The sequence below is a fragment of the Hydra viridissima genome, unplaced genomic scaffold, assembly GCF_058129835.1.
Source record: "Hydra viridissima isolate aposymbiotic clone 2 unplaced genomic scaffold, HvirCarnegie_v1 scaffold_6, whole genome shotgun sequence".
Classification (NCBI taxonomy): domain Eukaryota; kingdom Metazoa; phylum Cnidaria; class Hydrozoa; order Anthoathecata; family Hydridae; genus Hydra; species Hydra viridissima.
This window is the reverse complement of record NW_028324305.1, coordinates 3,696,782-3,713,313: the sequence shown is the minus strand read 5'-3', so window position 1 is coordinate 3,713,313 and position 16,532 is coordinate 3,696,782. Positions and strand designations below refer to the sequence as shown.

At 28.5% G+C, this 16,532-nt stretch overlaps 2 protein-coding genes, 1 long non-coding RNA gene and 1 pseudogene across 9 annotated transcripts in view; 2 read left to right on the top strand and 2 right to left on the bottom strand.

Annotated features, from left to right (window-relative positions):
- LOC149886678 (cyclic GMP-AMP synthase-like receptor) overlaps nt 1-16,283 on the bottom strand; it is a 17,297-nt gene extending 1,014 nt beyond the window's left edge. Inside the window, exons 1-4 of one of the 6 annotated variants that reach the window (XM_090090757.1) lie at nt 1,755-1,920; nt 1,112-1,644; nt 632-837; nt 146-517 (exon numbers count right to left, since the gene is read on the bottom strand). In XM_090090757.1, coding sequence (XP_089946883.1) covers nt 146-517; nt 632-818 — 559 coding nt within the window. In that variant the 5' untranslated portion in view covers nt 819-837; nt 1,112-1,644; nt 1,755-1,920. Of the gene's footprint in view, nt 1-145; nt 518-631; nt 838-1,111; nt 1,717-1,754; nt 1,921-16,148 lie in introns of those variants that run through there. The other 5 variants (XM_090090762.1, XM_090090759.1, XM_090090760.1 and 2 more) reach the window with 5 other exon arrangements.
- LOC149886680 (uncharacterized) lies at nt 8,150-12,471 on the bottom strand (annotated as a pseudogene). Its single transcript, XR_016453441.1, has 5 exons — nt 12,021-12,471; nt 9,466-9,635; nt 8,890-9,053; nt 8,621-8,732; nt 8,150-8,514 (listed from the first exon to the last, which is right to left on the bottom strand). The product of XR_016453441.1 is annotated as an uncharacterized LOC149886680 (transcript).
- On the top strand, nt 10,390-11,366 carry LOC149886681 (uncharacterized). Its single transcript, XM_090091298.1, has 2 exons — nt 10,390-10,482; nt 10,606-11,366. Exon 2 carries the CDS (start codon nt 10,606-10,608, stop codon nt 11,329-11,331), a length of 726 nt encoding a protein of 241 aa, XP_089947424.1. The 5' UTR covers nt 10,390-10,482; the 3' UTR covers nt 11,332-11,366.
- LOC149886679 (uncharacterized) lies at nt 12,255-13,260 on the top strand. Its single transcript, XR_016453442.1, has 2 exons — nt 12,255-12,372; nt 12,470-13,260. It is a non-coding gene; the product is annotated as an uncharacterized LOC149886679 (long non-coding RNA).
- Nucleotides 16,284-16,532: the final 249 nt, after the last annotated feature.

The following is a 16,532-nucleotide window of genomic DNA, read 5'->3' as shown; positions in this document are numbered from 1 at the left end:
AAAAAAGTTTGGGCACTAATAAAAAACTAAAATTATTTTTTCAAATATTCCTAAACAATAATCTTTCAGAAATATTCATTTTAAACTTTTTGAAATTCTTTGAGATTACTTAAGCAAAAAATCTCTGTAAAAATTTAGTGATCACCTTCGCTCAATGCATTTAATCTTACTTCAAAGCATGGGACTAAGTCAACCTGATACCAAAACTCTCCATTCCCATTAAGGACATTGATTTGTACTGCAACGCCATGTTCTATTACAGTAAACCTTTTATTTTTATGAGTTTTCATCAAATTTGACCAAGCTTGTATTCGCCCCTTGAAAAAATTACGGAATTGTTTGGCATCAAGATATAAATCATCATCAAATTGATAATTTAACATTGGATTGTTGCATTGAATCTTACAATATCCATTATTGCATTCAGTGAGGTGTAAAAAATTGGAGCGCTGAGCAATGAACATAACATCAAATTCTATTTTTTCTCCAGATATATTTAAATTTTCAAAAGCACTACCTAAGAAATATAGATATAAGATGCACCTTCAAAAATCAGTGAAAAGCTTAAAATTCTGAATTTCAAGAAGATAAATCCCATTCAAAATATGTTAAAGGAAACAAAGCTGGGTACCTGAATAAATAATCTTATCACAAAGGTTGTAGTTAAACTCTAGGTAAGTTCGAAGAAATCCAATATTTTCTTTAAGATCTTCCCTTGCACTTTGAGTGTTAGAAGGAATGGCAGCTTTCTCTCTATGAAAGCTCTTTATAACATCTGATGCTTTCTTCCACCACTCTGAATCAGGAGCAAACGCCATCTTTAATATCAAGTCTTATCTAAACCATAACTTGTATTTATAAGGAAGTTAGAAAAACATCTAATAATAATTATGTTTAGATAATATTATTTTAGGTAATTTTATATTTTCAGATGTTTTAATATATTTTAACATAATATCATATTTGGATAATATATAATTATATTATTATCTAAATATATTATCAAATTGAAATAATATTATATTATTATTTCAAATAATAAGAAACAACATAAAGTCGTCAAAATAATACTGTTGTTTCTACTGAAAATTAAGTAGAGATATTAGCTTACATAATCAAAGCTTTCAACGTAATCTCCTGTTCCTTGTTTACTATATAAAGTGTCTTTGGTCGGCAGTGTGTTGATATGTAATCAACATACTTTTTTCTGAAAATTAAGTAGAGATATTAGCTTACATAATCAAAGCTTTCAACGTAATCTCCTGTTCCTTGTTTACTATACAAAGTGTCTTTGGTCGGCAGTGTGTTAATATGTAAGCAACATACTTTTTTCTAGATTTGGTATTTCCTTTTGCCGGTGGGGCACAACATCATTTATCTGATGATTTAAAACAATCCCAAAAACTTTTGATGTTAATTGAAATTTAAAAACCGGAGGGGCTTAGTTGCTGACTTGTAGTATATTATAATGTAATATTGTTTAGCTCTTTAACTCTTTAACTCTTTACACATAACACTTTATCATCTACGAATATTTTGCGTCAAAATATTTTTATTTTTTTTTTTTACTTAGGGCTATTTTCCAGAATAATAAAGAGATTTTCCAGAATACCATAGAAGTTGAAATATCCTCCGTAATGCTTTCTGGAAAAAAAAAATTCTAATAAAAAAAAATGTACCTGAAAATCTAAAAAGAGTTCTTCCAAGAAACTTTACCCTTTTTGTTTTACAGAAATTGAGATTTATAGACTTACTTTTTTCTTTTCAAATTGTACTTTAGATTCACCAGTTTAAAACTTAAATAAGAAAGTTCGTAACTACGAATTTTATCTAAAATAACAAAAATATTCCGAAAAAGATTTTCGTTCAAAAATATTCCGAAAAAGATTTTCGTTCACGAAGGTTAGCCCTAGAGAAGATGCACCAAAAGGTGATTTAGATTTTTTGAAAAAACGCAGACCTAGAAAGCGCGTCACAAGTTTAGCGCATGCGTTGTTGCTGAAATGTTCCATCGAAAAAACCTCGTGCATTCAAAGTAACTTTTTTTTTTTTTTAACAAGTTCACTTTTTATTCTACAGATTAAAATGATTGAAAAAGATTTTCGCCAAGATTTGGAAGATGTAACGAGTAAGATTTTTTATTATTAGTTTATTATTTATCTATTATTCAAGTATGGAGTAAGATTTTCATTCAATTTATGTATTTAATAAAAATAAATTTAAGTGTAAACACATATATGTTACAAATATATATATATATATATATATATATATATATATATATATATATATATATATATATATATATATATATATATATATGTATGTATGTATATTTAAATATGTTCAAATATATACAGATATAAATATAATTGCAGACTTAGGTGAGCACTATGACGCTATACTGATGTAGGGAAACTTGAGGGCTTCAATACATACATTGACTGATTTAGGGAGAACTCGCAAGGGAGTTGATAACACATCTAAGGGTTTGGGTTGAGGCAGATATCAAAATATTTTAATTATTATTCCTTTTCCCTCTTCTTTTTCTTAAAAAAAAAACAAAGAAATTTAACTATATCGCAAGTGTGTATATGTATATATATCTATACTAATACTTATAATGACTTATTTTCTTATATAACTTGTATGGATTTATATACTTATAAAAGTAATAAAAATTTTTTTTTTCTTTATCATATTTATTTAGACTTAAACGTCTCTTTTTTGATAATGTATATTATTCTTTGTATCTCAGTACATTTAAGATATTGAATCTCATTTGAAGTCATGTAATCTCTTTTAATTTGTTTAGTTTTAAAAGAAGTTCCTTCAAAAGGTAATTTATTAAAATGTGATTGCAAAATGAAAATAAATAATATAAACACTCTCTAAGATAAACACACACACAATGTATATATATATATATATCAAGGACTTCTATGCGGCAGGACGCGCAAAGTCAATTTCCTGACTCCGCTAGCGAAGGCCATTCAATATTTCTCACTAAACTCTTATTTAACTAAATTTGGCCGAAATAACATTTTATAAAATCAAATTACTGAAATATTATTAAAATAATTTTGCGTTATTGTTAATAACAAATTAAAAACTTATTTAAAAAAGCATAAAAGATCAATATAAAAAAATTCCTCTATGAAAAAACGTAAACATTATATCCTCTAGAGACTTTTTAACAAAGTGAAAACTTTAAAAAAAACACATGAATTTAATATAATAAACTTCTTAAAAAAAGAAACAACAAAATATTATATATATATATATCATAATGACATTATTCAGCTAGGCGTGCCTTCTTAATTGATGTCTGATAAAGACATGCATTTTTCGTTTGGTCTTTATCCAAATTCTGCATTCCATGCAGGAGAACATTTGCCAAACGCCTGAAAAGGCTTTCTGAAGATAAACCTAAATCATAGTATGTGTCCATTACAGAAAGAATGTTTATAAGTCTTTTTCTACAACATGCTCTGTGTTTTTTTTCTTTTACAAAGCATAAACCAATTTTAACTAGCTGATAGGTACACTCATGTGGGACTGTCAAATATCCCCTTGAAACTTCCTCAATAAAATCTTTAGCTTCATTTGTTAGTTTAGGTTCATCATCTGGATAAACTAGTTCACCTTCACATTTTTTCTCAAGCCACCCTGCCACATAGGCAGCAGAGTTCTCTTCAGTTTCAAAAAGACTCACATCAAAAATGCATGTTTCAATTGAGGTTGCATCTTCAATACTAATTGGACCCTCGCATATGTGACCTTTTCTATTGGGTTGCCCTACTTCCACTGATTCTAAAAATGATGCAGCAAATCGAGCTAAAAGCTTTTTAAAAACAGAGAAAACATCACCAGCTGCCATAAAAGCATTTGCCCCTGTTGTCTATAAACAGAAAATTCTCCTTCTATTCTGTCACTTTGTAGCTCACGAAGCAAAACATAATCAAAACCAACTGAAAACAAATGCTTGCAGATAGCTATCAACCCTTCAGTGGTTTGCACAAAGGCTTTTTTGGTATCATGGGTAACACACTGAACTCGTTCAGGTCCATGTCCTGATTTCATACATTTAAATATGTCTAAAAACAATTGAAGATTATTTGAATCTTTATCTTGCACAGATCGGTTGTGATCTCTCAGCCTAATATCTTGCCCTTTTGCAGAAACATTAACAATGTTCCACCAATCTAAAATATTCTGAATAAAAGAGGAGGTTTCATAAGCTCCTTTTCGTATTAGGGTACTACTACTTTCTCATTAAATACTCTTAAAACATGTTGCACATTCTGTAGTTGAAGTCTCGAAGGATAAACAGCGGCATAGGATAAAGGAACTGATTTTAAAATGTTCTCTTTCTCATATTGATATAGACCTTTCACATCTGAAAATGAAGCTATGGTTTTATTATCTAAAGATATCTTTTGACACTTTTCAGAAATCCAGTTATTTCGTAAGCATTTAAGTAGATGAACTGTGTCAAACAAAAGAAACCAAAACACGATGATCGTCTAATGGATGAATGGCCTGATAGTCAGTAATTCTGTTAAATATTTTGCAGTATTGCTGATTGATTTTATGATTATCAGTTACAGATCCTAAAACTATTCCACAGTGTTTTTCAATTATAATAGCAGCTTCTTTCACAACAATGAACTGATACAATGATGTTAGTTTGTGAACAGGAGTAACTGAAATCATTAAACTAGGTCCGCCATGTAAGCATTTCATCATAACACATAGCATAGAGGTTGCTTTGGATTCTGGATCATTTTTTGCCATCCCATTTAAAACTCCACATGAATAAGCAACTGTTGGTCTAATCTTTACCTCGTCAACTATCAAAATAACATTTTTCTGGTAATTATTCTTTACTTCTTCAAATGTTTTTTGTAAAACCTGATCAATGTTAGTGGCAGAAATTATAGACTGCAGCTTTCTTTTACTTGGAAGGACTAAAAATCACGAAGTTGATGGATTTGCAGTTATAAAAAGACTCGATTGCAAAGCAATAATCAGCTATAGAGAAACTTTTGTTACGCAAGAGTCTAAGTTGTCTTGTAATGAAATTCAATTTCTTTTGCTTAATATCATCATCTAATTCAAATTCATTTTCTGAAAGAGTATTTGACACCTTTTCAATAACATCATTAACATGGAGTTTATAATTATGAACTAAATTAATTGCTTCGAAAAATTGTGAGTAGAAGATTAAGCCATTGTTTGGATTCAATATATTACCTAATGAAACACTAATTCCATGTTTAAAAGCAGAAAAAGTTAGCAGTGAACACAAGGTACACTTATCATAAACAATAATTGTCATAAAACTCTCTTTGAAGTCTTTTGACATAAAAATGCATAAGAATTTATCCTCTTGTCGAGATATTACTATATTTTCATACTTTTTGTGTAATTTGGTGTCAGGATAAAATTCAGAAAACGAATTTATTCTATCTTTTTTGATAAAATACTTCAATTGCTGATCCGCAGGCTTAGATTGGCGAAGCACAGGCTTTGGTGTTAGTAAACAAGAAAAAGGAACATTAAAAATACTTGGTGCACATGCTGGTCGAGTATAGCCACCAGGCACCTTTATCATTTCTGTATTTTCAGGCCAATGTTTTTCACATATAAAGAATTTAGAAGGCTCCATAATAAAATTTTTACGTGAAGGAAGCACGTTAATCCATTTCTGTTTCTCAACTTCATCTTTAGGTAATTTAAAAACACGACACTTATTGAATTTATTATAATTCCCTTTACAATTTACAACCCCACATTTGTTCACCATAATAAAAGTAAAAGATTTTCAAAAATTATTACTGGAACGTAAAAGAACACTACAACTTTGATAAAAACAATGGCCTTCGCTAGTGAAGTCAGGAAATCGACTTTGCGCGTCCTGCCGTATAGTAGTCCTTGATATATATATATATACATATATACATATACATATATATATATACACACACACACACACACACACACACACACACACACACACACACACACACACACACACACACACTTCCTGAAGAGCCTCTTGAAGGCGATACAGACTGTAGACAAAAAAAGTCATATTAGTGTTGTTACTAATTTATGTTATTATTAATAATAGTTATATATATATATATATATATATATATATATATATATATATATATATATATATATATATATATATATATATTTATATATATATAAACATATTACTCATTTACCTTATTTTTTTTAGAATTTATCAAAGAGCAAATAGGTAAAAATCAGCTATTTATATATCATTCTAAAATACAGCATTCGTATTAGTTGTTTGTTAATTTTGTTTTTTGATTTTCATCTATTATTTTCATTATTTGATTGCAGTAAGCTGGAGTTATTATTATTTTTTATTTTTTAGCAAAAAGAAAAGCAATTCTTGGTAAATAAAATTGTTAATAAGTATATTTAAAGTTTAATATTTTTTTGATACGTAATATTCTTCAACTTTCCAGCTTTATAATGAGCAATCTTTTTATTTCTCTCTGCAAGTCTCAGATTGTCGGTACGCACTCTTGTCAAATCCTTATTCCAACGTCAGGCGTCCTTCGTGTCTGATAATCCGAAATTGTGCTTAAAAAAAAATGTGCACATGCATCGACTGACTTAAGCCCTACCTGCACCGTGGTCGTGATCGTCGTGGTGGTGGAAGCACCGTTGTAAATAACTTTACATATGCCTTTTAGGTGTTTAATATTTAAGAAAATAATATTTGTTAATGATTCCGTTTTTTTCTTCAAGGGTGGTACATATTAAAGAGTCTAAACAGCTTAAAAATACAATACATGATAAATTGTAAGTTTATACAAAATAAATAAGTTGCCAATGCCTTTATTATAATGATTTCCAATTTGACTCCCCTGCAATAGTTTTTAGTGGGTAAGTTTAAAAAAACGTCTTAAAATATAGTAATACAAAGCCCAACTTTACACATCTATGACAAGTAAATTATGTTATCGACATTTTTCTTTAAAGAATGCTCAATTCCATATATATTTATAACAACTTCCTGTAACTTTTTATGTATTTTCCTGTAACTAAATATTTATAACAACTTCCTGTTCCTTTTTTAATAAAAAAAAAAAAAAAAAATGCGAGGAGTGAAATAACAGCCTACAAAAATTTTAGGTGATTGTTAGTCACAGCGTAAGTAAACTTAACCTTATATTGCCAACTATCAAAAAAATTGAATCTATGACAATGTATTGTGACAAATAATTCTGGTTTCGAAATACATTTGTCGTATTGCTCTTTGTTACGAGGGTATTATTACTTTTTTTTAAACTATTTAAACAAAAACTTATATTGATTTTAGTAATTTTGTTCAATTTCAATTTGTAATCAAGTTTATATAATTTGATTTTGTACTTAAAACCTCGAATGCAATTTTGTTAATTTAAACACATTGTCGTATACGACACTGGTATTCCGAGCACGCGATACATATATATATATATACCTATGGATAACGAGTCCAATGCTCTAACCACTGCGCCAACAGCTGCTTAAAATTAATTTGTGTGTATATATATATATATATATATATATATATATATATATATATATATATATATATATATATATATATATATATATATATATATATTAGGGCTCTACGAATCGAGTGTCGCTTCGATTCGAATCATTTTTATTTGCCATTGTTTCTTTAGATTTTCAACGCTAAAATGCTATCAAAATGTTTTTTTAAGAGGGGCGTTAAGTAACCGGAAATAGTTGTAATACTGTTTTTAAAACAAACGCTGAATAGTTATTTCTGGCAATAGAATTTTTTTCTTTTTGCGAGAAAATTATTTAATTTGGTTTTCCTCAGATTGCTACAAATCAAGACCTGCTTCAATTCGGTACAAAAGAAATCCCGATTCGCAGGGCCCTATTATATCTATCTATCTATCTATCTATCTATCTATCTATCTATCTATCTATATATATATATATATATATATATATATATATATATATATATATATATATATATATATATATATATATATATATTTGGGTATGGGGTCTCTTGGAGTCAAAAATTGTACTTCAAATGTTTTAAGCAAAGGTTATAGATATAAATACAGTATTATAGGTTTTTTATTTATTTATTACGTTTCTAAACTAAAATATAAATTTTATAATATTAAACTCACTGGAAAAAATTTTACAATTTGCTATTGCGTTTATGTGTCGCATTTTGTTTTAAAAAAAAGAAAATAAGTTTACATTTTGATATTTCAATCATTGCAAAACCATTTTTTTATAGTGTTACTTACACTATAAGAGTTTTTTTATAGTGTTACTTACATCACCAATAAGATGGTTGTTATGAGCAGAAATCGAAGGAATTAGCAATATATATTTTCTACACATTAAAACTGTATTTTTCAAAGCTAAAACTGCACGAAATTTTTTGGATATTTCTTTTCTTAGCCAACTTGAATCTCGATCCAGCTAAACAAATTTTTAACAATTACATACATATTTAAAAGTGTTATGAATATAATGAATACATTTGAATATTAAAACCTAAGGATTTATGGAAATTAAGAATACAAACCTTATATTCAGGAAATTAAATAATTTCTTTGATATAAACTTTGGCCGGACAATCAAATTTCTTGGTAACCTGGAGAGCCATTCTTTTTTTTTTTGCAATAATAATCTAAACTCTGATCATAAAAAAAGTGAAACACGAGAAAATTATTGTATTAGGCAATTTAGTTAGAAAACATTTTGGTTTAGCAATAGTAAAAATAAACAGAAAAGAAATAAAAAATTAACTTATGAATTCTCCAGTTTGTCATCAGTTCTGAAAAAGTAACTTACCGCTTCTGTGTTTTTTTAAATTTTGTACAGAGCTTTTTTATTGCTATTTTTGTCCTCGCCGTGTTGACAGTCTAGAGTGCTATTTGATGAAACAATGAATGGTACTCCTGTGTAAGTGACATCTTTATCCTCAAAAAACACTTTATGATTTTTCAGTAATACTTCTAAAAAGACAGATATTTATATACGTAGTCACAGCATATAATGTAAATTTTCAGAAAATATACATAAATTAACATGCAAATAATATTTTCTACTCAATAAAACTATTGTAGTAAATTTATTTGCATATTTGTAAGTATGTAACAATGAGAATATAAGAGCAATAACTTCGCTGTTTAATTAGGTGAATAACAAAAGCAATCAAGGTCAATATATTTGCTAAAACAATTTTCCGTAACTAATGTTTTCCTCTTGAGTTTAGCCAATTAAACTTACAAATATTGCTCATTTCATAAACCAGATAGTTATGCAATTTGTGTAACACCTCATTCCTTTTATTTATCATCAACACACAATATAATAGGTAACATAAAAATAAAATATTATTGTAAATATGAAAAATATAACAAAAACCTTCAAAGCTTTTTTCCATGCTTCTTGTAAAACCAACAATGTAATGAACAGTGTGCAATATTCATGCTCTTTTATTTTAGCACAAACATCTGCATATGTAGCTAAAATGTGCTTTGTTTCCATAATGGAAGTTGAATTTGAAAGTGAAGTTGATGCAACAGAATTTGCATCTAAAAAGATAATAAACCTTTTAAATGATGGTTTTAAATCTCTTTTATGCAACAGTACAAATACTGTTGTAATATATATACACTGTGTCAAAAAAGTTTTCATCCACCTGTCCTGTTCATTTTTTAGACGCAATAACTTTTTATTGAACAAAGATATAAGCAAAATTTCAACTAAATGATATCAGTTAACCATTCAAGAAATATTGTAAAAAAAGATTTTACAAGATAAAGAATAGAAAATTAAATATCGCATTTTAAACTACACAATGCCTGTTTTTTGCGCCAAAAAAGTTTTCATCCACTTTACAAAATCCAAATAAAATTGTTGTGCAAACTCAATTTGCTAGTGTTTTAATATCTTGTGTTTCCACCACGAGCTTTTATTATCTCATACAGTCTGTTTTTCTATAGTATCAACTAATTTTTAGTTAATTTCTGGAGTGATTGAGCCCCACTCTTTCATAATTATTAATACATACATACATATATATATATATATATATATATATATATATATATATATATATATATATATATATATATATATATATATATATATATATATATATATATATATATATATATATATATATATATATATATATATATATATATATATATATATAGGTAAATCTACAGTTAAGCGGCCTAAAATAATTTTAAATTTTTGCTTTTAAAAAATACGGCGGAGAGTGAAGAAATGCGTTTAAATAGATTAGTAGAATGCACGCATGAGTGATTTTAAAAACGAAATAAACTTTTGAAGTTGATAAAATAAAAATAGTGCAGCGCGCTTGATTTTAAATTACTTTATCATATATTTATATATAACATACAAAATTATCAGGTAAAACTTGTTTTCAATCTTTACTATTGTTTAATTAATTGTTATAATAATTTTTTAATCAATTTTTAAAACGTAATTGTTAAAAAAACATAACAAAATGTTATTAACTATGTGCTCAATTAGATGGCAATGCAACGTGCTGCTCGTGGGAGACCAAGTGCTCCAACAAGAATCGTTGAAGATATTCTTCCAATCGACGTTGTGTTGAAAGAGAATTGGCGTTTGATGGATCTGGAGTTTAGCATTCAACAGCCAATGCCTGCTTTACAGTGGTTAGCACGACGCAGACTGATTAAAAACAGTGTATATTGTGAAAATTGTAACACACAGTTTGGATTGCATAGTTATCAAGATGCAATGGATAGGTACCGGTGGAAATGTAATGGATGCAATAAACGCCAAAGTGTAAGAGATGGCTCCTTTTTCAGCAGGAGTAGGTGGTCTCTTCAAACATTAATTTGTTATATATATTGTTGGAGTCGAAATATGCCACAGAGTGATATCCAGCATGAAGCAGGTATGAATGACGCTCCCAATACATTAGCAGATTGGGCAAACTTCTGTAGAGAGGTTTGCGAACAAGACCTTGAGACAAATCCTTCAGTTATTGGAGGAATCAACGCTGACGGGACACCAATCGTCGTTGAAATTGACGAGTCCAAGTTTTTTCACAGAAAATATCAACGTGGACACTGGCGCCCAGGTCATTGGGTGTTTGGCGGTATTGAGAGGGAGTCGCGAAAGTGTTTTTTGGTAGAAGTTCCAGATAGAACTGCGGAAACTCTTCAAAACCTCGTATTGCAGTTTATTTTGCCTGGAACTCATATTTCTGTGGCGTCAACAGTTTAAAGATGTCCCTATATTCTCAGCATTTGTTTCCTGCGTGTCCCGTCAGTATCCTCTATAACTGTTAAACTAAACGGCTATTTTCATAGCCACATATCTTTTAAAAACACATCAGCATGAACAATTATTATATTAACCTATATTCTTTAACTATAATTTATAACTAATCAAAAACAATTTTGCACATAGCATATAGAGTAACAAGATAATAACAATATCATAAAAATAACATAATCACAATAAAAAAGGTTATATAAAGAGCAAACAGTTCCAAAATTAGAAAAAAAAAAAAGAAAGTAAAAAAACTACTTTGAAACTTATCTAATTTGCTTTTAATAAATACTCTATGACGTTTTCACTCTCCGCCGTATTTTTTAAAATCAAAAATTTAAAATTATTTTAGGCCGCTTAACTGTAGATTTACCTATATATATATATATATATATATATATATATATATATATATATATATATATATATATATATATATATATATATATATATATATATATATATATATATATATATATATATATATATATATATATATATATATATATATATATATATATATTTGTAACATATATGTGTTTACACTTAAATTTATTTTTATTAAATACATAAATTGAATGAAAATCTTACTCCATACTTGAATAATAGATAAATAATAAACTAATAATAAAAAATCTTACTCGTTACATCTTCCAAATCTTGGCGAAAATCTTTTTCAATCATTTTAATCTGTAGAATAAAAAGTGAACTTGTTAAAAAAAAAAAAAAGTTACTTTGAATGCACGAGGTTTTTTCGATGGAACATTTCAGCAACAACGCATGCGCTAAACTTGTGACGCGCTTTCTAGGTCTGCGTTTTTTCAAAAAATCTAAATCACCTTTTGGTGCATCTTCTCTAGGGCTAACCGTTCACGAAATCTCGTTCAACGAAAAATATTTCGAAAATGATTATTTCGTAATTTTTTTGAACGAAATTGAAGAAAATGAGATTATGATATTCGAAATCCGGCTTCAGAACACCTAAATGAAACGGTTCGTTTTATTTACATTTTTTCATTTTATTTCAGAAATTTAGCCTATAGATGCTTAAAAATAGCACCAATTAATCATTTCTTTATAAATTAATAAGATCAAAGAAGCAAGAGTGTTTCCAGGGTGCATTCACAATCTGAGTTTAATATTTCCAGGGTGTAATACTTCATATGTGAGTTTATCTTTTCTAGGGTGTAGTTTATCATATGATTTAATTTTTTTCAGGGTGTATTATTTCAGAGTTTACTATTTCCAGGGTGCAGTATTATATATGGGAATTTATTATTTCCAGCTTGTAGTTTGTCAAATGTCAGTTTTTATTACCCGAGTGTTATACTTCATATGTGAGTTTAAAAGCTTTTTTTTAGTTTACATTTTAGTTTGTAATTTTCATGATAAATTTAATGCAAATTTGCCGGACTAATAGGTATCCTGATAGCCAATAAGTATTATTATTTCCATTTTACACGTTATTTTGCAGAATGCATATTATAATAAAACACATGAGTTTTTTTCGTGTGATTATGGGAGTGATTTACAATTTGATTCAGAATTAACCATTATAGCTAATGATGAGAACAGATTAGCATTAACAGAAAGATTTTTAGTCACTATTTTATTTATAGAAAACCTGGCACCATTAGGTCATCAAGATTCTTAACCGTGTAGGGATCGCGTTACGGTTTATAGACCTGTCTCTCTTTAGCATCATTTAAGAAATTGTTTTCTGATGCAGTGTTTCTAAGAAGAAAAATTTCCTTGAGTTTTGCATTCTTCAACTAACCAACTAGGTTATGGAATATGGCATTCCGTTGAATAGAAAATGCGCATTCATGTCTGCATCAACTTTCATTCTAATATAATTGGATAGTGTTTTTTGTAATATAATTGGATAGTGTTTTTTGTTCACTAAAAGCTATATTATAAAATAACAGAAAAATTTCTAATCTTTCAAATTTCAATAAGTGCTGTGGCTTCATTTATGTCCCCAGTAAGCATTTGACGTCCTAGGATGTCCAAAGAGGAACAAATTTAGTTCGGGCTTCGGCGATCTAATTAGACTTCCATTGAGGTCCAGTTTAGTCGAATTTTGTCTAGATTTCTATTTCGGTCGTCTGTTGACATTCAAACAAAATTTTTTGGAATTTTTTTTTTAACAAGCTTTCGTGAACTGTTAACCGTTTTTTTCTGTTAATAAGTTTAAATACGTACTAGCCAATAAATAAAAGTCCGATCGTTAAATCTTTACAAACTATAATCCAAAAATTGATTTACGAACTACTAAGCGAATTTTTTTTTTTTTTTTTGCGAATTGTCTTTGCTGTTCGGATTATAGACGATAGTTCGTCTGACTTTTTTCCCGTGAACTTTGGGAAGTCAGACGAGAAAACTTTGGTTATTTAAAAAAATGAATAATGGCGAAATATAATTACGTTTTGCAGGTTAAATGGACGGGGGTAATATGTCATTGCTAAGAGCTTTTAAAGCTTCTTTTTCGTAATCCTTCAAAAGTTTAGTAAGAAATAAATCACAAACTGTTTTAAAAGCATACTTTAAATTATCTTTTTCTTTGGTTATACTGCTGCTGAATAGCACTGATAATTTAATTAACTAAATTTTGGCGCAACGTGAGATTAACCCCCCGAAACTTTACGATATTTCATTAAGATCAAAGAAAAGCCGCAGGAACATATTTGTTCTGGTAGATGAAAATTGCATTAGCGCAAAAACCAAAGTTTTCTCGTCTGACTTCCCAAAGTTCACGGGAAAAAGTAGTCAGACGAATTATCGTCTATTCGGATTATCAATCCGAAAAATTTTTACGAACTACTCGCGGATTTTTATTTAGCGGATTCTCTTTGAAGTGCGGATTATTAATCCGAAAAATTTTTACGAATCAATTTAACTTTGATTCGCTTAGCGAATTATATCAATCGCATTCCGTTCGCGTCACCATTAAATGGTGCGCTCCAACAAAATTACATTTTTATTATGTGCGCGTCATATAAATAGTGGATTTCTTTTTTTATTTTCAATCAGTCCTATTTGGAAATCTTAACCTACAACAATTCGATCAATAAATCAGCAAATCCACTATTCTTCACTTATATCTATTACGGCAAACCATTATTATATTAATTTGATTTAAATGTTAAGACTTTTTCGAACTGAGTTTTTGCAGATTTTCAACATTTAAGGCAAATAACCTTTAATAATTAGTTCTTTTATTGAAAACTTTATGCATGCCTCTAAAATATCATTTTTTTATTAAGACGAACATTATGGAAAATTTTCAAATAACTTTTAAATAAACAGTTCTTTTTCGGAAACTGTATGCATCAAAAACACGTTTTACTAAGGCAAATGTTAAGGAAATATTGCGGCAAATATTTCAATAAAAAGCCTGTAAACCGAAAATGTAATTTGATCCGTGTTTCCGAAATTTTAATCCGAAAAGTAATCCATCAAATCCATCAAAAGTGATCCGTTTTTGTGGATTTTAAATTCAATAAATGATTCGAGATATTCGTCCGATCGTTTAATCCGATTCGTTTCTTTTTTTATTTTATTTTTTTTTTTTTATTTCACTTTTTTTTCTTTTCAGATGCCTAAGCAATCTAATATTTGGGAATTCTTCAACAACGTGGAGGAAAACAAGGCAAAATGTATGGTGAAGATTTAAAAAAGTTCACTTGGATGATTTATTCCATTAAAAGATTTAACATAAATATTACACAAAGTCAGGTTTAGAAAATGTTTGTTGAAACTCTGATTCATTGAATATTTCATCATAGACTTTCATCAATTTTTTCATTTTCACCTTCAACTTTTTCATTTTCATTTTCAAACATACTTTAAAAAAGTTCACTTGGATATTTGGAAGGAACAGAGTTCTTGAGCCGTTTAAGAGTATTTTCATAACCTCTTATCACAAGTTTCTCTTTTAAATGTTTACATTACAAAAATTACATTTTAATGCAGAACATTTGCATGTAGTTTTTTTTTTTTTTTTCAAACCTTTTTGGAGGGAATCTTTTATTTAAATTAGTAACATATTTTTAAACATACATATTTTTTATTTTAAACACTTTTTTTTTAGGCAGCATGAAAGCTTAATTTAGCTCATTCAAAATGAGACCTCTGGTTTAACATCGATTTATTATTCTTTGTTAATTCGTCTCGATGGTTTTTACTAAAAACAGTGAACTTAAAAATGTTGTAACTCGATAACAAAACATTTTTTTGTGTAATAATAAAAAGAAGAGCCTGGCCAATTGAAAAACAAACTTGTTTAACCTTAAAAACACAAATTGCAATGCTCGGACATTTAAAGATTTTACACTTTGATGACACTCTAAACATTTTGGAATCAAGATGTTGCATTTATTACCAAAGTTAAGTCAGGACGGGGGCAAGGGACGCTGAAAAAGGGTGAATATTGAAAGATTTTAAACCTTTCTTGCCATGTTTTTTTGTGTGATGGAAGGGAATATTGTGTAATGGTAGCGTGATGCATTGGTGTGATAACACCAATGTGTGAGTGTGAGAGTAGCGCAGATGTGATTGGAGCGTGGTAGGAGCGTGGGTCTTTTAAGTAACAATTATAATACGTATAAAGTAATAAGAAGAAGAATAATAATGATATTAGTAATAAGAATAATAGTGTTAATAATAATTATAATAACAATATTGCCTTAATTGAAATGCATACAAAAATAGTAATACTTATCTTTAAAAATATCTCCAAAAAAAAAGCTTTCTATATAATCTCCTACCAAATATCTGTAAGATTTTTTCAACCGTTCCTTTTCCATCAGTTCAGAGATGTTTTTTTTTTAATTCTCGTACAAACAAAAGATTTCTTTTTCTTAAAGTTCGTTTTTTGTTTAAACTTAAGAGTCACGGTATTCTAAAACAGGCTTTACTAGTTGTTTTTTTTTTATTTGACTTTGTCTCACAATTGCTACAGAACTTTCGAGAATTTTTACTAGTTAAACAGATATGATTATATTTCTAACCGTATTTGCGAAAACAGTTTTAAACTTTAACGGTGAGACTTATTTATTTTTCGTGTAATTGAATATGTGTCCGCGTTGTGTTTTGGTTGGCTCTCTCTTTTCTTCGATCGAATATTACACGTTTGAGTCGGGTAAAAAACG

What these genes read in the sequence shown, in the direction of transcription:
- LOC149886681 (XM_090091298.1), top strand. Translation starts at nt 10,606, where the DNA reads ATGGCAATGCAACGTGCTGCTCGTGGGAGACCAAGTGCTCCAACAAGA.